The sequence below is a fragment of the Oncorhynchus gorbuscha genome, linkage group LG02 (genome assembly GCF_021184085.1).
Source record: "Oncorhynchus gorbuscha isolate QuinsamMale2020 ecotype Even-year linkage group LG02, OgorEven_v1.0, whole genome shotgun sequence".
Taxonomy (NCBI): domain Eukaryota; kingdom Metazoa; phylum Chordata; class Actinopteri; order Salmoniformes; family Salmonidae; genus Oncorhynchus; species Oncorhynchus gorbuscha.
The window spans coordinates 96,932,459-96,955,500 of NC_060174.1; the positions used below are offsets into that span (position 1 = coordinate 96,932,459).

A 23,042-nucleotide genomic window follows, 5' to 3' on the forward strand; every position below is an offset into this window, starting at 1 on the left:
TTTTACCACCCCTGGTTGCGCAATCGATATGCTGATAAAATTTAGGGAGTCTTGTTTTCAGATTGGCTTTGTTAAAATCCCCAGCTACAATGAATGCAGCCTCCGGATAAATGTTTTCCAGTTTGCAAAGAGTTAAATAAAGTTCGTTCAGAGCCATCGATGTGTCTGCTTGGGGGGGGATATATACGGCTGTGATTATAATCGAAGAGAATTCTCTTGGAAGATAATGCGGTCTACATTTGATTGTGAGGAATTCTAAATCAGGTGAACAGAAGGATTTGAGTTCCTGTATGTTTCCTTAAATCACACCATGTCCCGTTAATCATGAGGCATACGCCCCCCGCCACTCTTCTTACCAGAGAGATGTTTGTTTCTGTCGGCGCGATGCGTGGAGAAACCCGTTGGCTGCACCGCCCTGGATAGCGTTTTCCCAGTAAGCCATGTCTCCGTAAAGCAAAGAACGTTGCAGTCTCTGATGTCCCTCTGGAATGCCACCCTTGCTCGGATTTCATCAACCTTGTTGTCGAGAGACTGGACATTGGCAAGAAGAATACTGGGAAGTGGTGCGCGATGTGCCCTTTTTCGGAGTCTGACCAGAACACCGCCGCGTTTCCCTCTTTTTCGGAGTCGTTTCCTTGGGTCGCTGCATGCGATCCATTCCGTTGTCCTGTTTGTAAGGCAGAACACAGGATCGGCGTCGCGGGAAACATATTCTTGGTCGTACTGATGGTGAGTTGACGCTGATCTTATATTCAGTAGTTCTTCTCGACTGTATGTAATGAAACCTAAGATGACCTGGGGTACTAATGTAAGAAATAACACGTAAAAAAAAACAAAAAACTGCATAGTTTCCTAGGAACGCGAAGCGAGGAACGCGAAGCGAGGCGGCCATCTCAGTCGGCGCCAAGCACCAAGCGGCGTGGTAACGGGCGGCAGCAGCAGCAGCGAACACAAGACTTGGGAGGAGAATATGGACGGTAAAGGACCCTGGGCACAGCCAGGGGAATATCGCCGTCCCAAGGCAGAGCTGGAGGCAGCGAAGGCAGAGAGGCGCTGGAATGAGGAGGCAGCGCGGCTGGAAGTCTGAGAGGCGGCCCCAAACATTTATTGGGGGCGGCACACAGGAAGTATGGTGAAGCCAGGTAGGAGACCTGTGCCAACCTCCCGTGCTTACCGGAGAGAGAGAGGCACCGTGTTATACGGTGGAGCACACAGTCTACCCAGTGCATGTGTATTGCCCGGTGCGGTACATTCCAGCTCCTCGTATCGGCCGGGCTAGAGTGGGCATCGAGCCAGGTGCCATGAAGCCGGCTTTAGGTGTCTCCTTGGGCCGGCATACATGGCACCAGCCTTACGCATGGTGTCCCCGGTTCGCCAGCACAGCCCAGTGCGGGCTATTCCACCTCGCCGCACTGGCAGGGCGACCGGGAGCATTCAACCAGGTAAGGTTGGGCAGGCTCGGTGCTCAAGAGCTCCAGTGCGCCTGCACGGTCCGGTCTATCCAGTGCCAACTCCAGCACCAGCCCTCCGGTGTCAGCCCCCCCGCACCAGGCTGTCTCTCCGTCATCTGCCTACAGGTGCTCTTGCCTGTCCAGCGCTGCCAGAGCCTTCCTCCTGTCCTGAGCTGCTAGAGTCTCCCGTCTGTCCTGAGCTGCTAGAGTCTCCCGTCTGTCCTGAGCTGCTAGAGCCGCCAGTCTGTCCAGAGCCGTCAGTCAGCCAGGAGCTGCCAGAGCCGTCAGTCAGCCAGGAGCTGCCAGAGGTGGTACCAGTCCGGTACCACCTGTGCCGGCTCCACGCACTAGGCCTTCAGTGCGCCTTTCCCAGTCCGGTACGACTTGTGTCTCCCCCCTGCACTCTCCCTGAAGTGCGTGACACCAGTCCGGTGCCACCTGTACCGGCTCCACGCACTAGGCCTCCAGTGCGTATTCACAGTCCAGAGCTTCCGGCGATGGTCCCCGGTCTGGAACCTCCTGCGACGGTCCCCGGTCCGGAGCCTCCTGCGACATCCCCGGTCTGGAACCCCCTGCGATGGTCTGGAACCCCGTGCCACGGTCCAGAACCTCCTGCGACGGTCGACGGTCCGGAGCTTCCAGGTACGGTGTCCAGTCCCGCACCAAGGTCGGAGTCTTCCTCTGCGCCGGTGTCCAGTCCAGCTCCAAGGTCGGAGTCTTCCTCTACGCTGGTGTCCAGTCCAAGCATGGCGTCCGGTCCAGTCCAGCTCCATTGCAGGAGCCTTCCTCTGCGCCGGTGTCCAGTCCAAGCACGGCGTCCAGTTCCATGGAAGGAGCACTCATCTACGCTGGTGTCCAGTCCAGACACGGCGTTGTGTCCCGCTCCTAGGCCAGAGCCTTCCTCAGCGCCGGTGACCAGTCCAGGCAAGGCGACCAGCCCAGCACCAAGTTCGGAGCCCTTCTCTGCGCCGATGCCCAGTACGGGCACGTCGTTCAGCCCGGCGCCATGGTCGGTTCCGGGGTCTGGGGGGGGCTACGACCCGCACCGGAGCCGCCACCAACACTAATCACCCCCCTACCCTCCCCATTTGGTTTCAGGTTTTGCGGCCGGAGTCCTCACCTTTGGACGCGCTACATGACAATTTGCCTCATGTAGCGCGACGCATCTGCTTCGCATCAAGTTGATCAGGCTTTTGATTGTGGCCAGTGGAATGTTGTCCAACTGCTCTTCAATAGCTATGTGATGTTGCTGGATATTGGTGGAAACTGGAACAAGTTGTCATACACTTCGATACAGAGGATCCCAAACATACTCAATGGGTGACATGTCTGGTGAGTATGCAAGCCATGGAAGAACTGGGACATATTAAGCTTCCAGGAACTGTGTACAGATCCTTGTTGCATTTTATATTTGTGTTAAGTGGACACACCTACTCATTCCAGGGTTTTTCTTGATTTTTTACTATTTTCTACACTAGAATAATAGTGAAGACATAAACGATGAAATAACACATATGGAATCATGTAGTAATAAAAAAGTGTTAAACAAATGTTATTTTATATTTGAGATTCTTCAAAGTAGCCACCCTTTTCCTTGATGACAGCTTTGCACACTCTTCGATCAGCTTCAAGTTCAGACTCTGGCTGGGCCAGCTCTGGAGCAGGTTTTCATCAAGGATTGCAATGTACTTTGTTCTGTTCATCTTTCCCTCGATCCTGAATAGTCTCCCATTCTCTGCCGCTGAAAAACATCCCCACAGCATGATGCTGCCACCACCATGCTTCACCGTAGGGATGGTGCCAGGTTTCCTCCAGACGTGACGGTCTTAATACTTATGTAAATAAGGTATTTGTTTTTATTTTTAATACATTTGCAAAAAAATCTTAACCTGTTTTTGCTTTGTCATTATGGGGTGTTGTGTGTAAATTGCTGGAGGATATTTTTTATTTAATACATTTTAGAATACAGGTGTAATGTAACAAAATGTGGAAAAAGTAAATGTATCTGAATACTTTCTAAAGGCAGTGTATATAGTACACAAAGTAAATTACTGGTCAAGATCCAAATATTTGTCTCGGCGTTGATCAAAGCTCAGTAAGCTTTGATCTGACAGTTGTAATTGCGCCTGCCTCTTTGTGAAGGAGTGGAATCATGAACAGTGGTTTGATCGTTATGTTTGCCTGCGTGGGCTACTAAGTTCTCATAATAACTATGCTTTACAGAGAGAAGGCTACTGAGACAGACAGTGCTGTGACGCTCAGTGTTGAGGCTGCAATGCATGCAGGAGGAAGCAGTGGAGACAGAGAGAAAAAGGAAGCATGTATAACAGTATAACTTCCGTTCGTCTCCTCGCCCCTACCTGAGCTCGAACCAGGAACCCTTTGCACACATCGACAACAGCCACCCTCGAAGCATCGTTACCCATCGCTCCACAAAAGCCAAGGCTCTTGCAGAGCAAGGGGAACAACTACAACTACTCAAGGTCTCAGAGCAAGTGACGTCACCGATTTGAAACGCTATTAGCGCGCTTTCCGCTAACTAGCTAGCCATTTCACATCGGTTACACATGCAGAGAGAGAGGTTAGTACAGTGGTTCCCAATTTGAGTCGTCACTAGTTACCACAGCCACAAAGTCATAATTATGATAAAACCTTCCTATTTCCACAATCTCTTATTAAAATCTGATTTTACATCAAACCCTGAACCTTGACCACACTGCTAACCTTATGCCTAACCCTCAATGAAGACCAATATTGTTTTTATTGTTGCCAAATTTGACTTTGTGGCTGTGTTAACTAGTGACATCCCCAAACTTGGGGTCTCTTCAGAAAATATGTACTAATCTTATCAAGTGAGGAGTTAAAACAAAGAAGATATGCTTCATGGCTTAACTTCCCTATAGGCCTAAATAAAAATGCAATAAAAATGCAAACAATACAGTTCTAAAAATGTCATATGTTTTCGTTTACAGTTGAAGTTGGAAGTCGGAAGTTTGCGTACACTTTGGTTGGAGTCATTAAAACTCGGTTTTCAATTACTCCACAAATGTCTTGTTAAACAAACAATAATTTTGGAAAGTCGGTTAGGACATCTACTTTGTGCATGACACAAGTCATTTTTCCAACAATTGTTTTGCAGACAGATTATTTAACTTATTTCACTTATTCACTTATCACAATTCCAGTGGGTTAGAAATTTACATACACTAGGTTGACAGTGCCTTTAACAGCTTGGAAAATTCCAAAAAATAATGTAATGGCTTTATAAGCTTCTGATAGGCTTATTGACATACTTTGAGTCAATTGGAGGTGTACCTATGGATGTATTTCAATGCCTGCCTTCAAACTCAGTGCCTCTTTGCTTGACATCATAGGGAAACATTTACAAATCAGCCAAGACCTCAGAATAAATTGTAGACCTCCACAAGTCTGGTTCATCCTTGAGAGCAATTTCAAAATGCCTGAAGGTACCATGTTCATCTGTACAAACAGTAGTACACAAGTATAAACACCATGGGACCACGCAGCCATCATACAGCTCAGGAAGGAGATGTGTTCTGTCTCCTGGAGATGAACGTACTTTGATGCGAAAAGTGCAAATCAATCTTGGAACAACAGCAAAGGAACTTATGAAGATGCTGGAGGAAACGGGTACAAAAGTATCTATATCCATAGTAACACTAGTCCTATATCGACATAACCTGAAAGGCCGCTCAGCAAGCAAGAAGCCTCTGCTCCAAAATCACCATTAAAAAAATCCAGACTACGGTTTGCAACTGCCCATGGGGACAACGGTAGTACTTTTTGGAGAAATGTCCTCTGGTCTGATGAAACAAAAATAGAAATGTTTGGCCATAATGACCATTGTTATGTTTGGAAAAAGGCGGAGGCTTGCAAGCCGACGAACACCCTCCCAACCGTGAAGCACGGGGGTGGCAGCATCATGTTGTGGGGGTGCTTTGCTGCTTTGCTGCAGGAGGGACTGGTGCATTTCACAAAATAGGTGGCATCATGTGGAAGGGAAATTATGTGGATATATTGAAGCAACATCTCAAGACATCAGTCAGGAAGTTAAAGCTTCGTCGCAAATAGGTCTTAAAAATGGACAATGACCCCAAGCATACTTTCAAAGTTGTGGCAAAATGGCTTAAGGACAACAAAGTCAAGGTATTGGAGTCACAAAGCCCTGACCTCAATCCTATAGAATATTTTTGGGCAGAACTGAAAGGCATGTGCGAGCAAGGAGGCCTTACAAACCTGACTCCGTTACAACAGCTCTGTCAGGAGGAATGGGCCAAAATTCACCAAACTTACTGTGGGAAGCCTGTGGAAGGCTACCCTAAATGTTTGACCCAAGTTTAACAATTTAAACGCAATGCTACCAATTACTAATTGAGGGTATGTAAAGTTCTGACCCACTGGGAATATGATGAAATAAATCAAAGTTGAAATAAATTATTCTCTCTACTATTATTCTGACATTTCACATTCTTACAATAAAGTGGTGATCTTAACTGACCTATGACATTGCATTTTTACTAGGATTAAATGTCAGGAATTGTGAGAAACTGAGTTTAAATGTATTTGGCTAAGGTGTATGTAAACTTCAGACTTCAACTGTATATTGGTGGTTGTTCATCTTATCTCGATTGCCCACTGTAGTTTATACATTTATCCACTACATCACTGTAGTGTGTGTGTTACGAATGACGATGAAAGGATCGGACCAAGGTGCAGCACGTTAGGCGTACATTTTAATTTATTAAAAGAACACAGAAAAAACAAATACAAAACGAAACGTCAAGTAGGGCTAAACAGCACAGTACCAAAAACAAGATCCCACAAACTACAGGTGGAAAAAGGCTGCCTAAGTATGATCTCCAATCAGAGACAACTATAGACAGCTGCCTCTGATTGGGAACCATACCCGGCCAACAAAGAAATAGAAAACAGATGGCCCACCCTAGTCACACCTTGACCGAACCAAATAGAGAATTAAAAGGGTCTCTAAGGTCAAGGCGTGACAGTCCTCAAAGGGTCGGACTCCGGCCGCAAACCTGAACCCATAGGGGAGGGTCCGGTGGGCAGCTACCCTCGGTGGCGGCTCCGGTGCGGGACACAGATCCCGCTCCGCTCGTGGCTCCGCCAACTTCGGTGGCACCTCTGGTGCAGGGACCATCGCCGGGGACTCCGGACCGTAGATCGTCGCAGAAGGCTCCGGACTGTAGATCGTCGCAGAAGGCTCCGGACTTGGAACCCCCCGCTGGAGGCTCCGGACCGGGACCCGTCGCTGAAGGCTCCGGACCGGGAACCGTCGCTGGAGGCTCCGGGCCGGGAACCGTCGCTGGAGGCTCCGGACCGGGAACCGTCGCTGGAGGCTCCGGACCGGGAACCGTCGCTGAAGGCTCTGGACCGGGAACCGTCGCTGAAGGCTCCGGACCGGGAACCGTCGCTGAAGGCTCCGGACCGGGAACCGTCGCTGGAGGCTCAGGGCCATGGATCGTCACTGGAGGCTCCGCACCATGGATCGTTACTGGAGGCTCCGCGCCATGGATCGTCACTGGAGGCTCCGGGCCATGGATCGTCAATGGAGGCTTCGTGCCATGGAGCTGGCACAGGATATACTGGACCGTGGAGGCTCACTGGAGGTCTGGAACGTAGAGCTGGCACAACGTGTCCTGGACAAAGGACCACCTTTGCAGTACCCCAGAAATGATGCTACAGGCGAAACCAAGATGTAACCTCAAACAGGAAATGAGCTGAATTTTTGAAGCTCTGTTTTACTATCGTCTCCTTATATGGCTGTGAATGTGCTGTGAACGAGCTTATGCTCTCTGCCGTTCGTCCAAGATGTCTGCAGCATTGTGACGTATTTGTAGGCATATCATTGGAAGATTGGCCATAAGAGACTACATTTGCCAGGGGTCCGCCCGGTGTCCTTTGTCTAAATTGGTGCGTAATTCTCAGCTGCATGCATTTTCACATGGGATACAGAGGTGAAAGCAGACTTCCACGAACGATATATCTTTGAAGAGATATGTAGAAAAACACCTTGAGGATTGATTCTAAACAACTTTTGCCATGTTTCAGTCGATATTATGGAGTTTTTTTGGAAAAAGTTTGGCGTTTATATAACTGAATTTTCGTTTTTTTTTGGTAGCCAAACATGACGCAGAAAACGGACCGATTTCTCCTGCACAAATAATCTTTCAGGAAAACTGAACATTTGCTATCTAACTGAGAGTCTCCTCATTGAAAACATCCAAAGTTATTCAAAGGTAAATTATTTTTTGAATGTTTTTGCTGGTTTTTGTGAAAATGTTGCCTGGTGATGCTAACGCTAAATGCTAACGCTAAATGCTAAATGCCAAAATCTTGGCCAGGTCACAGTTGTAAACTTGTTCTCAACTAGCCTACCTGGTTAAATAAAAGGTGAAATAAATATAAAGCGGGTGACAGAAATGGTAAGTGGAGTGATAATTAAGCTCGCAAATTGAATGATGGAATATCTCAATAAAACTGAGGGTGAGGTTGACATTTCAACAATCGCAAAATGATGGGTTATAATTTGCCCTCACTCAATCAAAGCCAAGGGTTACTAAGTGTCACGCCCTGGTCTTAGTATTTTGTGTTTCTTTATTATTTTGGTCAGGCCAGGGTGTGACATGGGTTTATTATGTGGTGTGTTTTATTTTTTTTGTAGGTATTGGGATTGTGAATTAGTAGGGTTATCTAGAAAAGTCTATGGTTGCCTGAAGTGGTTCTCAATCAGAGGCAGGTGTTTATCGTTGTCTCTGATTGGGAACCATATTTAGGCAGCCATATTCTTTGAGTGTTTCGTGGGTGTCTCTGTGTTAGTTTGCACTAGATGGGCTGTTTAGGTTTTTACATTTGTTGTTTTGTATTGTTCGTGGTTATTCGTTTTAATAAACATGTATCAAAATTTCCACGCTGCATTTTGGTCCGATCCTTGCTACACCTCTTCAGAGGAGGAGATAGAAGAAAACCGTAACAGAATCACCCACCACAAAAGGACCAAGCGGCGTGGTGACAGGCAGTGGCAGCAGGAGCAACATGGTCTGGATTATACGACTTGGGAGGAAATAGACAGGTGGGTGGTCGACCCAGGGAGAGTGCCGGAGCCCGCCTGGGATTCGCTGGAGCAGTGCGAGGAAGGTTATAGGAGAATGGAGTTGGAGAAACGAACACGGCGGCGTGGAAGGAAGCTCGAGAGTCAGCCCCAAAAATGTATTGGGGGGAGGCACAGGGAGAGTGTGGCAGAGTCAGGAGTCAGACCTGAGCCAACTCCCCCTGTTTATCGTGAGGAGCCAAGGAGGAGACCGGAACCAGAGCTGGTGTTGGAGATGAGCGAAGCAGAGACTGAAGGAGTTAATGGGGAAATTGGAGGAGAGAGTTATGAGGGAGTTGCTGTATTGGTGCTTTAGGCACGGAATTCGCCCGATGGAGCGTCAGGGATTTGATGGCACCTGGGTCAGCGCTCCATACTCGTCCTGAGGTGTGTGTTAGTCAGCTGGTGAAGATTGTGCCAGCCTCACACACCAGGCCTCCCTAGCCTTGCAAGTCCTGTGCCAGCCCTGCTCTCAAGATCTCCAGTACGCCTTCACGGTCCAGTCCATCCTGTGCCACTTCCACACACCAGCCCTCCGGTGGCAGCTCCCCACACCAGGCTTCCTGTGCGTGTTCTCGGCCCAGTACCACCAGTGCTAGCACCATGCACCAGGCCTTCAGTGCGCTTCGCTTGTCCAGCGCTGCCAGAGCCTTCCTCCTCTACAGCGCTGCTGGAGTCTCCTGCCTGTTCAGCGCTGCCAGAGCTGCCAGTCTGCATGGAGCAGCCAGAGCTGCCAGTCTGCATGGAGCAGCCAGAGCTGCCAGTCTGCATGGAGCAGCCAGAGCTGCCAGTCTGCATGGAGCAGCCAAAGCCTCCAGTCTGCATGGTGCAGCCAGAGCCGCCAGTCTGCATGGAGCCACCAGTCTGCATGGAGCAGCCAGAGCCGCCAGTCTGCATGGAGCAGCCAGAGCCGCCAGTCTGCATGGAGCAGCCAGAGCCGCCAGTCTGCATGGAGCAGCCAGAGCCGCCAGTCTGCATGGAGCAGCATGGAGCAGCCTCACGCACCAGCTTCCTCTCAGTACTGAGCTTACTCTCAGTACTGAGCTTCCTCTCAGTACTGAGCTACCCCTCAGTCCCGAGCTATCCCTCAGTCCCGAGCTGCCCTTCAGTCCCGAGCTGCCCCTCAGTCCCGAGCTGCCTATCAGTCCAGTGGGGTCCTTGGTGAGGGTTACTAGGCCAAGGTCGGCGGCGAGGGTCGCCAATCAAATGACGCGATACAAGGGGACTAAGACTTTGTTGGAGTGGGGTCCACGTCCCTCGCCGCCACCGTGGACAGACGCCCACCCGGACCCTCCCCTATGGGTTTTGGTGTGCGGCCGGGAGTCCGCACCTTGGGGGGGGGGGGGGTTCTGTCACGCCCTGGTCATAGTATTTTGTGTTTTCTTTATTATTTTGGTCAGGCCAGGGTGTGACATGGGTTTATTATGTGGTGTGTATTGTCTTGGGTTTTTTGTAGGTATTGGGATTGTGAATTAGTAGGGTTATCTAGAAAAGTCTATGGTTGCCTGAAGTGGTTCTCAATCAGAGGCAGGTGTTTATCGTAGTCTCTGATTGGGAACCATATTTAGGCAGCCATATTCTTTGAGTGTTTCGTGGGTGATTGTTCCTGTCTCTGTGTTAGTTTGCACCAGATAGGCCGTTTAGGTTTTCACATTACGTTTGTTGTTTTGAATTGTTCGTGTTTATTCGTTTTATTAAACTGCATTTTGGTCCGATCCTTGCTACACCTCCTCTTCAGAGGAGGAGATGGAAGAAAACCGTAACACCAAGGAACCAATCACTCCGCTCTTTGATGATAATCAGAGCTCATTGTCCTCCGTTGGTTAACTAAGGAAGCCAGATGCGACAGATACACCTTGGCTTTATCACCTGCCTTATTACACCTGCCCACATGTCTTTGCACCAGAATGTGTGAAAAAGCCAATAGGATTGATTATGATCACAGACCTATTTAATGACGGGATGCCAATAGGCAGAGAAAGTAGAAGCCACTACAGTCGGATTTAGTACAGTGATTCTGAATACCAATGCTCAACAATGGAATGCATATAGGAGTCATTGTCTAGACACAGCTGATATGCACACATTTTGAACATATGTACATTTGCTGATATTAAACTCAGTTTGGTGTATGCAAAGTCCACTATTACAGATGAGTTATTGCAATAAGGCGTATAATCACATTGGATGGACATGCATTAATGGGAGATCAATAACCACTGTGATATGGTGCTGATAATACTGTTATGTTAGAAACGTAACATAAAGCTCAAGACCTCCATTGATGAGATCATGTTGCATCTCGTTGAAACACAATGCCATCACCTCCACTTTAAACCCCTATGTTCAAGAACGTCCTTCACCACTAAACCATTCATCAAACTCACAACCTCAAACTAATAAGCAGCAGACACATTTGACACATCACAGCAAAGTTATATAAATGAATGTTGAGAATCATAACAAAGGCCAAAACAAAACAACAACAGACCAACTTGATTGTCAGGTTTTTGATGCCTTTGTTTGGCTTTTTCAGAAACTCTTCTGCAGGTTCACCTACACACTGGCACGCAACCACCCACACAACCACCGGGAAAGAGCATGGCATACAGATTAAAGGACTGGTGTTGGTAGTGTGCAGGAGGTAAAGCTAGATTGCCATGCCTGGGCAAGTAAGGCTATTTATGCTAACTGGGTAATACTTTAGTTGTATAGTCCATCTGTAGATGTTCTACAGACTATCTACTAACCCTTACCCTAGATATAACCCTTATCATAGCCCTAACCTTAACCCTAATCTTAGCAAGCAGTTGCTAATCAACAGATATATTGTTGATATTACGACCATCTGTAAAGCATCAACAGATGGAAAAATCTGAACTATCCGGTAACTGTTTACTGTATCTTCAGACTTGACTTCGATCCCTTTGTTCAGCTTTTCAAAGAACCCTTCTGCAGGCACACCTACACAATGGCATGCAACCACGCATGCAATCACACCCGGAAAGAGGGTAGTAGGAATGGTGTGTATACTTGGAATTAGGGCACAGCTAGATAACCTTTTCCATGGCAAGTTATTTGATGACAGTGCAACTCATTCAATCACAGCTACTCCTCACAATAATAACTCAGGGAACTGATGCACATTTACGGTGAGTAATGCATCTCCTCTTCATAAGCACCCATTAGGGTTCCAGTGCTAGAAAGAGGGGTCAGGTATGTACTGTTTTGGCAGTGGCAACTGCAGTGCATTCAGATACTAATAATGCCATACAGTGCACTTTTGACCAGAGACCTAATGACCCTGGTCAAAAGCAGTGCACTAAATATGGAATAGAGTGCCATTTGGGTCACAGCCAAAGAGCTGAGAGCAGGTTGAAAAGGAGAAAGAGATCCCTTGGTGATTCAGGCTCTAAGTCTCCCTGCCTCTGGCCATTTGGGATGCAACCTCTGCATCTGTCTCCTGATTTACTGGATAGACCAGTGACTATTTTTCTGAAACACACAGAGACCAGGAATGTCTGGCATTGCCAGTGTGACGTCTATAACTTCGTGGAAGGGCGTGGGGTGATTAAGTTGATTCATTTTTTTTTTTAAACTGTCAATCAAGGTACATTGCATCTGTTGGAATTTAAAGCAGGGCTGTTATGGTAAATGGAAAAGGTGCAGAATACAAAGACTAATGCATTAACACAACACATTGGTGCAGTTGGTAGGCTGTGTGACCAAATTGCCAATATAGAATATATCATGGATGATGCCACTGTAGCTTGATTTTCTATCAAGAGTATAGCTATTGATCTGTTAATGCAGATGTTCATACTCTGAGTGTAACCTCAGTGTAAAAAGTATTTTTTTTAAATAAATACTTGTAAAATGCAACAGTGTTCCTTGCAGACGTAAAAAGAACAGTCTTCATAAATGGTACAGTAGTATATCATGGACTGCACAAGAAGTGCAAATATAATGTGTAATAGCCCCCTAGGCCTCATTATGTTAACTAAGAGAGTGGTTGGACACAAAATAAGGGGGGGAAAGAAGCATTGTGACACTGAACAAAGGCCTCCCACCACAGTCATGTGTATATAAATCATCCTCTCTACGTATAAAGGTCATGTTGCAAAAACTGCTTTCCAGTCTCGTTGAAGTGCTTCTTCTCAGCATGTGAGAAATGTGAAAAGTCAGTGTCAAGGAAATAATACTCTATGCATATAAACCTAGCTAAACAACAGAAATAAGTATTTATTTCAACCCAATATTCCTACAAAGACCTGGGCCCGGTTTCCCAAAATCATCTTAAGGCTAAATTAATTCTAACAAGTATCATTGATAACCACTCAAGTGTTGAAATGTCAGAATAACGTGCAGAAATCAGAATAAAGAAATATAGTAGCAAAAGTGAAAAACAAAACCAAACTATTTTGGGATAAGTAAAATATTATACAAGGTATCCACATTTAGAACCTTGAACATTGCTTCATCCTCCCTCTGACCTGACTGTTCACATGGGGTGGCTTCCATTCATTGCTGTTTTGAAAATAATAACAGAAATACAACTAACATACAGTAAGTAGTATGCTGCTCTAAACAATCTCAGTGGAAACGCTCAAATTGCAGCACGTTTTATGTCTGTAGCAGGCTGTGACTTCTGCTTAAAATTACAGTTCCAATTTATTGAAAATCACGTGACTTTTACTTGGGCTGCAATGTGGGCCTGTTGCCAGGGAGTGTTGCCACTGAGAAGAAGACAGGCATTTACAGGAAACCCTCCATTTGGAATCCACCGTCAATTGTTCACATGGGGAGGCTTCCATTCATTTACAAGTATCATGATGCTTTGTTTGGTAAGGTTTTTTATGTTTTATTCTATAGATGTGTTAGCAGAGAACATCACGAAAATGATGTGCACACTTGAATGAGGCAGATGTCCGTGTGTTGTTGAGATTCTGGATTGCCAGATAGCTAACAACAATGACAAGAAACGGCCATGCTGGCAATCATAAAGGTCTCATTTCAGCTTGTTTCATCTTGTTACCATGACTTGTTTGGACTGATTTCATGTCATGCTAATATGGCAACAACAACTAAATTTAGCTAGATAACCAATAACTGTAACGATGTATTTGAGACAACACTTGTTTTGTGCTCTGTGACAATTATTTATGTTTAAAATAAACATTGGAGACGAAATATAGTTTACATGTTGTCAACAATCTAAGCCAACCGGGTCTGTTTTGCCCCATAGTTGTGCACGCGTCAGTTCTTTTGCTAAACAAGCAACCCATTTATAGAAAACGGAATGCTCGTGTAACGTGTAGCCCTCTCAGACAATAATGCCAAACAGAGCATCATAGTGACATTCTAGTAACAAAGACCTCACAATAGGCTAACCATGTCATGGACAGTTGTTTTCAATAGGTATGATGACAATAAAACTATAATTATGATAATTACTACAATGGCTCAGCCCTGATACTTTCCACACAATACACAACACTGACAAACACCAGTCAATTATACTGGCCCTTAAAAAACAACTAGACTATATATCAGTGGCTGACTTGACACACATACCAAAGATGTGCTATTTAGGCCACTATCAATGCATCAGCTGCATAAAAACAATTTTGTTATGAAAGACTTGATTGATCCTTGATGTGAATCTGAATGGGGATTTAAGCAGGATATAGTTTTTCTGTGGGCTAATTGTTTGAGGTAAATACCTGTAGACTGTTACACATCAGGATTACACCAGTACTCGACCTCACATTGGCATTTTGGCTCACAAGTCTGGGTGTACTGCATTTTCTGACCGAGTTGGTCACAATTACTTTGATCACTATCACTGTCTTACAATTAAGACAAACATCCTGCTTGGCATCGATCCACACATGCAAAACGCTATAAAAAGCATCTCAGTGTTCTGGCTCCATAATGCAAATAGAGTGAGAGATCATCATCTTGACTTTGATGCCTGTAATAGGTATTTATTTATAATTCAATGAATACATAAAGGGCTCCCAGTGCATTGTAGACAAGCATGCCATTTCTAACTAACTTTAGGCGTAGTGATTACAACTAGCCCTCCAAACACCATGTCTCTCTTTACAGTAATGCAAGTACCACACACAAATTGTTTAACAAGAGCAATACTGTCATGGTAATAACCATATCATATGACACATGGTCAAGATGAGTTTATCTGTGTTTTCATTGTTATAAACTGAATTAGTCGAGTAACCGGCGTCCTCGCAAGAGCAGGTTGAAGGGCAAGCAATATATTTAGAGTATACTATTGGCGACATCTTGTGGTCTTTTATTAAATAGTTATTTTGCCTGTGAAGTGGTGCATTTCTTGCCACAAGGAAAGATGTAATATGATGCATTGATTTAATACATTCTACAATGGGCCAGCCTACACAGAATATTTGGGAATTTAAAAAAACACCACCCTACACATTTAGGGCAACCGTAAACATGTCGTCCCCCACGGATGATGCACCAGATACTCAAATTGCCAATCTAAAAATGTACATTCATGTATTCAAAAATGGAAGGCAGACTTGACATTCAGGTACATTTGCCAGTGCCACACCTGGCTATTAAGAAGTGAACATTACTGTCACGGCCCGGTAGTGCGTAATTTGAGCCGGATCCCCACCTCTCTGTTTTGGACAGTTTTTTTCTGAAACTTATTTGGATGGACCCGGTACCTCTCGTGCAATGTAAAATTTTGAACAAAAGCGATAAAAGTTCATGCGAGTTGACTCTAAGTTTAAGTATCCTCAATTATCCTGCCACCACAAAAAACTATGTGAAAAGGTAGATTTGCAGCCCGAGCCTAATATTGTAATTGATTCGGGTTGGGCCGGGCGGGTTTATGTTTTGCGCAACATTGTAACGAAATACGCATGCAACTCTCATCTATCCAGTGTTGCTCTTCACAATTGATTTCCGTATCTCAGATTCTCAGTTTATCAATGTCAACGTAGCCTGTCATTTCGATAATTTGTGCGGTATTAAAACATATTCTACCAAAGTCTCCAGTCATGTAAAATGTTAGAATTGCATGACATGCGTTTTTAAAAGGCCACATTTTTCCTGGGCCCTAGGCTACTAAAATGTTCCCCAGGTGTGCAACTTCTGTAAGTGCCTCTACTTTACCGCCCTATGCCACTACGCAAATGCGATGATATGCATGCAATGCATTATTATAAAGGTGGTAATTTTCTTATGTATTCAGGTACCTCCTAACTCACCAGGTCACCCCATTCTCCCTCTCACGTTTTGTTCCTGCACCTCCCGATTTACAAATTAAGCACTGGTCCCGGGCCAAGATCACATGATAGCAGTTATGCACGCAGAATTTCAATAGTGGGTAATTTCATCTTTCATTTGAAGTATAGGAAAGTACCTGTTAGCTAGGCTAGGGGTTTGAGTTAGCTAGCTAGCTAGTCTCAGTCTGAATGCAGACAGTTATTTTAACATAATCAAATAAATTATTTTCTCAATTGTTCATCGAAGTTTAGGCTATCCATTTTGACTCCCCATTTAAAGATGCACTATGCAGAAATCGCTACACCATTTCCTGGTTGCTAAAATTATAATAGTTCACCTAATTTCATTTTTTGACAAAACAAGCAAGTCTAGTGTAGAGAATCAATGTACCATCTAAACCACTATAAAACAAAAATATCATTGAAGTAACAGTACTGCTACTTGAGCAGGCAATTTCAGTACTCTTCTCACCCCTGCTTTAAACCATGCACAAAGTGGCTGGACTCCATGCAGTTTAAATACCTGCACACAACAATATACTGTATAGGAGTATAGCATGTTCTGAGCAATAGGAAAGGCCATTGTGTGTGTGTGTGTGTGTGTGCGTGCGCGGTCATTCGCATAACCCAACAGTGCTAGGTCAAAATAACGTGATTTGTGTTTTGTCCAATATTTTATTTTTAATCCAAGCCCCTTTCCCGCAGGAGGCTTTTTGCCTTTTGGTAGGCCATCATTGTAAATAAGAATGTGTTCTTAATTGACTTGCCTAGTTAAATGATAGTCAAATAAAAATTAAGTGGTCTACTTGAATTTCCACCTCGCTCAGAAATTCAGCTACTGGAATAGGCCTACATTTGGGACTCAATTTGGTACTTGAAAAGTAATTATTGTAGCTAATTTATAAGTTCTCCTGCTCCCTTCTAATTATCCGTAATTTCATTTTAGATCCGTTTTTGTGAGAGTTGTGGCCACTTTTGTTTGTTTCCCGCCGCTTCAAATCAAGGTTGTTGATTTGCGGTAAAACCACGTGCGGTTATTGGAGATAACAACATGCATTGTCGGCTTCAACTTGACTTTCCATACAAATCCGTCCATTAAAAAAGGAACCTTGTTTTTGGCCACTTTCTCATTATAAAAACAGTGATGGTCAGATGAATACTACCGCTATTCATGGATGTATTACGTTTGCCTAAATTGGCCAGATAGACAACCAAAAAATTGCCACGCATGCATTCAATGTCCACATTATTCTCACATATTTTAGAATGTAACAATAATTTGAATTTCAAGGCCTTAAAAATGTTTTATTCTTAATGGTAATGGCCTACTTTTCATTTATACATTTTGCATGCTTTTTGGGGGGATGGGTGTTCTATTTTAGACTCTATATTTACAGTTATATACATTATACAATTGTATAACATCTAGGTCCTTAAATTACAATTAAGTGCTTGAAAAAGTCAATGGATTTGACTTGCCAATGTCTGTATGAACCATGCTTAAACAATGTATTATATATTTGACCCTCCTAGGCCTATGTTGGTGTATAGGTGGATCTTTCTATAAATAATGGGGCCAATGTCACATATATTGGCCCCATTATTTATAGAAAGATCTGTAAGCCTATAAACACTGGAGAAATCACAATTCTATTTGTGCCAGTGTGAGTTGTTCTTTGGACATTAAACAAACAACAAGATCATATAGTCGGTGATCTAGCTAATGATTAGCCTATTGGGGTAAACAATGCAGAGGAGCTGCCCCATGCTTCATCCATGTAGCAACAATGCTGCATCAGACAATCATAATGCTGCAATCATAGCAATGGTAATGCTGATTGCTAAAATAGCACACCTGCCTGATGTTGCAGCCTGGGCTCAGACTAGATGTAACATAGTAAATGTAAATCCGGGTCACAAAAATGTGTATGATTTGTTACATTTGGTGTGGTTACATAAGGCCAACTGTTACTTAAGACAGAAACTAAAGTAGGTTGGATGGGTGGGCGTATAAAGCAAACCTCTGGAAACCGAAAGGTTGAGAGTTGGAATCTAATTAGCAACTTTTCAACTACTTATTACTTTTTAGCTAGCTACATAGCATGTTAGCTAACCTTAAGCATTTTAGCTAGCCCTTCCCCTAACACTGATCTTAACCCTTTAACCTAACTCCTAAACTTAACCCTGACCTTAACAATTAGGATAAAACATACAGTACTGGACCACCATACAATCATGAGTTATAAGCTTTGCCAACTAGCTACAACCATGTTAAATTAACTCAGACACAGGGACGAGGCCTAGCTGTTCTAGCTAGCCAAACTGGATTAGGAACCTAGTTTGAGCTAGCTAACTAACTGACGTGAAACAATGCACCACACAGTAAAGTTAACGTTAGGCTTACAGGAGACAAGCTTTTTACAGGCACTGACATAGTTAGTTAGCTATTCAAAATTCAACAAAAACCGAAAATGTTTACTATCACACACGGCACTGGCTAGCTAGCTAATGCTTGAGCTAGCATGCATGTGGTTGTTTGCTAGCTAGCTTGATAGCTAAGATTATCCGAAAGTGTCAATGAAATATGTAATTATAAAAGCTAAGTCTATTTAACTTGAATGGATCATTTGCAATGTTAGCTACCTAGCTTTTTACTCACCATTTTTGGTCAGCCATAATATCTTGCCCATTTGTCGAAATTCCACTCAACAATCCTGCAACAATCCTAATTCACAAGTTTACCAGATCACTTTGATCTTCTTAATTCGGTGGGAGAATGAACCCAGCCACTGGCCATATCTCAATAACCCAGCAATAACAACCCAACCTTGCTCTTTTTAAAGAAAACAACCCAACTAAGTGACCCAATGCCTACAACCCAGCAAATGGGTCATCCAAACAACCCAGCATTTTTAGGGTGTATGAAAACATGAACTCATTACCTTGATGCTTTCTCTGTTAAATCTAACAACACCCTGGGCCTCCCGAGTGGCACAGCGGTCTAAGGCACTGCATCACAGTGCTTGAGGTGTCACTACAGACCTTGGTTCAATCCCAAGCTGTCTCACACCCGGCTGTGACCGGAAGTCCCATAGAGCGGCGCACAATTGGCTCAGCGTCATCTGGGTTAGTGATCACAACAGCTGTTTGCCACTTGGCTATCATTTGGAAAATACCTTCCTGGACCAGATGATGATGTGTGAAAAAATAACTGCGTAATTAAACAGCTCTACACCAAATGTGCATAACTATTGAAGAACCATGTTAATGACAGTTTGGCTTTAAGTTTTAAGTATCAAGGTAAGTTGACTCTCGGTTAGAAGCATTCCATTTTTCAAGACTAAAAAATGGGGAGGACTTTTGAATGCCTGTGCTGATGTGCAGTTTTATAACTAATCTCATGGTACTCTACACATTTTATGATGAGGCTGAGATAAAATGTAGCTATTTAAAAGCACATTTCCTGCAACTCTACACATTTTGCCATGGGGCAGAGAGGAACATGTGTAGTTTTATAGCTCATCTCATTCTATTCTACAAATTTTGCCATGAGACTGAGTGAAAATTGAGCATTTTAAAGCTAATTTAAGCAAAAATGTACAGTACCAGTCAAAAGTTTGGACACACCTACTCATTCAAGGGTTTTTCTTCTTATTATTATTTTTTACTATTTTCAACATTGTAAAATAATAGTGAAGACATCAAGACTATGAAATAACATATATGGAATTATGTAGTAACCGAAAAAGTGTTAAACAAATCAAAATATATTTTAGATTCTTCAAAGTAGCCACCCTTTTTCTTGATGGCAGTTTGCACACTCTTGGCATTCTCTCAACCAGCTTCATGAGGTAGTCACCTGGAATGCATTTCAATTAACAGGTGTGCCTTGCTTAAAGTTAATTTGTGCAATTTCTTTCCTTAATGCGTTTGAGCCAGTCAGTTGTGTTGTGACAAGGTAGGGTTGGTATAAAGAAGATAGCCCTATTTGGTAAAATACTAATGTGTACGCTGGGAGTCGGGAAGCAAGTTCAGGGAGTGACTTTTAATAATAAATAACACAAGGAACAAAACAAGAAACACGAGTAGCGTACAGACATGAAACAACGGAACAGAAACAATAACGCCTAGGGAAAGAACCAAAGGGAGTGACATACAGTGGGGAGAACAAGTATGTATGTATGTATGAACCCAATAGACAATCTTTAGAGGGAGCTGAAAGTCCGTATTGCCCAGCGACAGCCCCGAAACCTGACGGATCTGGAGAAGGTCTGTATGGAGGAGTGGGCCAAAATCCCTGCTGCAGTGTGTACAAACCTGGTCAAGAACTACAGGAAATGTATAATCTTTAATTGCAAACAAAGGTTTCTGTACCAAATATTAAGTTCTGCTTTTCTGATGTATAAAATACTTATGTCATGCAATAAAATGCAAATTAATTACTTAAAAATCATACAATGTGATTTTCTGGATTTTTGTTTTAGATTCCGTCTCTCACAGTTGAAGTGTACCTATGATTAAAAAAAATACAGACCTCTACATGCTTTAAGTAGGAAACACTGCCGATTTTGCAGGTTATCAAATACTTGTTCTCCCCACTGTATATAGGGAAGGTAATCAGGCAGGTGATTGAGTCTGATGAGGCGCTGATGCGTGTAACGATGGTGACAGGTGTGCGTAATAATGAAGAGCCTGACGACCTCGAGCTCCGGAGAGGGAGTATACATGACAAAGACCGAGTCCATATTATGGCAAGAACAGCTCAAATAAGCAAAGAGAAATGACAATACATCATTACTTTAAGACATTAAGGTCAGTCAATCTAGAAAATTTCAAGAACTTTGAAAGTTTCTTCAAGCGCAGTTGCAAAAACCATCAAGCGCTATGATGAAACTGGCTCTCATGAGGACCACCACAGGAAAGAAAGACCCAGAGTTACCTCTGCTGCAGAGGATAAGTTCATTAGTGTTACCAGCACAAATACATTTCAACCCAAATAAATGCTTCACAGAGTTCTGTGACAGGCAAACATCTCAACATCACCTGTTCAGAGACTGCGTGAATCAGGCGTTCATGTTGAATGATAAAGACACTGGATTATGAGCTGTCTTGTTTGCTAAATGAACAAAGGAAATAGGCAGTGGCATATAGCCATAGAAGCACAGTGACATTTTTTTTTTTTTTAAATTAAACTAGGCAAGTCAGTTAAAGAACAAAATCTTATTTATTTTGAAATATATCTGATGGTGTTTGCATGTTTAGGTAAAAATACAAATAATGTCCCGTTTGGAACACTGACAAGTAAAGGGCATAAAAACATAAAACAAAAATGTTTTGTTGTTGCTGAGTGGTGGGCCTGGCTGCCCACCTGTGGCTACGCCCCTGGCTTCCTACATCCACTGAGACTGTGAGTATCCAGGACCTAGCCTACTGAGGCAGGGCTCACTCTAGGCAGAGGGAAGGCTTTGACATTTGTTCCTCTGCTTGGAATCCAAATGCTGGTTGATAACAAGTGTGAAATGTCAGACGTTGGGAAAATCTACTTATTTATTACGTTTTGGAGTTTGAAAATGTGAAAGCTTGATTAACTGGCCCGGTTATCTCGGCAGATGATGCCGGGCCAGCAGGCAGCCCTGAATATCAAGCCCTACAGTCTCTTTTGCTAACCCACTCCCTGTACTCCATGTCAAAAAAAGCCACCTGCTGGAGAAGACAGATTTTGGGCCCAGTTATCCCTCTTGTTTTGCCTCTTCCTTTCTGGTGTGACTCACAAATTTCAGTTAATAACTATAGCTCCCACCTTGGGCCAATCAGTGTAATTTTGTAAATGCCTATGTCAAGACGTATCATTCACCCAAGTTTAGTCAAAATCAGGCCAGTGCTGTCTTAGATATCTCATGTGAATAACGAACAAACGGATGGACAGAGACCTATCCACAGTCCCCTCACAGATTTCATCATGGCAGAAAATTAAACCCTACCAGTGACAATTTGCCTAGGGTTCAAAATACACAAACTCTGACACCAAAGAGACTTTAAAGTACAGAAAAACAAATGTTCGGTAATAATATTCACATTTATCTGCAACACGTTCAACACGTAAGTACACACACACATGGCACACACACATGGCACACAGGCCTTGAAACGCGACAGTCAAAAGAGCTCTATTTGAAAATGGCATGCATGTTAAATAGGGTCCTATACATTCTAAATATTGATCAATAATAAAGTCCGAATGAAACAATGTTGCTTATGTTTTAGCCTACAGCAAGTCAAGGTATGAGTTTCCTAGCAGCCTATGAGAGATGACCATTTTCACTTACTTTTGCTTTCTCACATAGCATATGGCTAACAGATTATAACAAAGCATGAACATGTATTACTGCTTTATTATCAATACACAGTTTTGAGTGTATTATAGTATTATATTCTTACCCGAAACACAAAAAATACACGTTTTTACCAATGTTTCTACTAATCTTCTATGAAAACATTGCTAAGGTAGCCACTAAGACCTAAATCATTCTTATCCTATCCTTTGATATTTAAATCACACAAACTTACCATAAAATGCAGTGAGACGATCATATTCCATAGTAAAATATCCTATATATAAATTAAGTTTGAGGGACCCAAGGATAACAGTCTCGCACAATGTTTTAATGGCAGTCAATTTTACTTTCACTTTTTGTTGTGATCAAATGGGGGGAGGGCTCTAGTATGGAAGCTGTGCGCATCTATAAAAAGGAAGTAGAAACATTGTTGTTATTTGATCAGCTTATATTACTGATGATATTGCAAATATACACTGAGTGTACAAAACATTAATGACAGACTGACCAGGTGAATCCAGGTGAAAGCTATGATCCATTATTGATGTCACTTGTTAAATCCACTTCAATCTGTGTAAATGAAACACTGAATACAAACAGTGTAGCTATTCCCTCCGCAAGTCAATCAAACAAGCTAAGCGTCAGTATAGAGACAAAGTAGAATCACAATTCAACGGCTCAGACACAAGAGGTATGTGGCAGGGTCTACAGTCAATCACGGATTACAAAAAGAAAACCAGCCCAGTCACTGACCAGGATGTCTTGCTCCCAGGCAGACTAAATAACTTTTATGCCCGCTTTGAGGACAATACAGTGCCACTGACACGGCCCGCAACCAAAACATGCGGAC

At 43.5% G+C, this 23,042-nt stretch overlaps 1 protein-coding gene across 1 annotated transcript in view; it reads right to left on the reverse strand.

The window, feature by feature from the left end:
• LOC124013812 (long-chain-fatty-acid--CoA ligase 6-like) overlaps nt 1–22,573 on the reverse strand; it is a 102,830-nt gene extending 80,257 nt beyond the window's left edge. Inside the window, exon 1 of the mRNA XM_046328374.1 lies at nt 22,425–22,573. Within this exon, the coding sequence (XP_046184330.1) occupies nt 22,425–22,455 (31 nt within the window). The 5' untranslated portion in view covers nt 22,456–22,573. The remainder of the gene's footprint in view (nt 1–22,424) is intronic.
• Between the last annotated feature and the right edge of the window lie 469 nt (nt 22,574–23,042).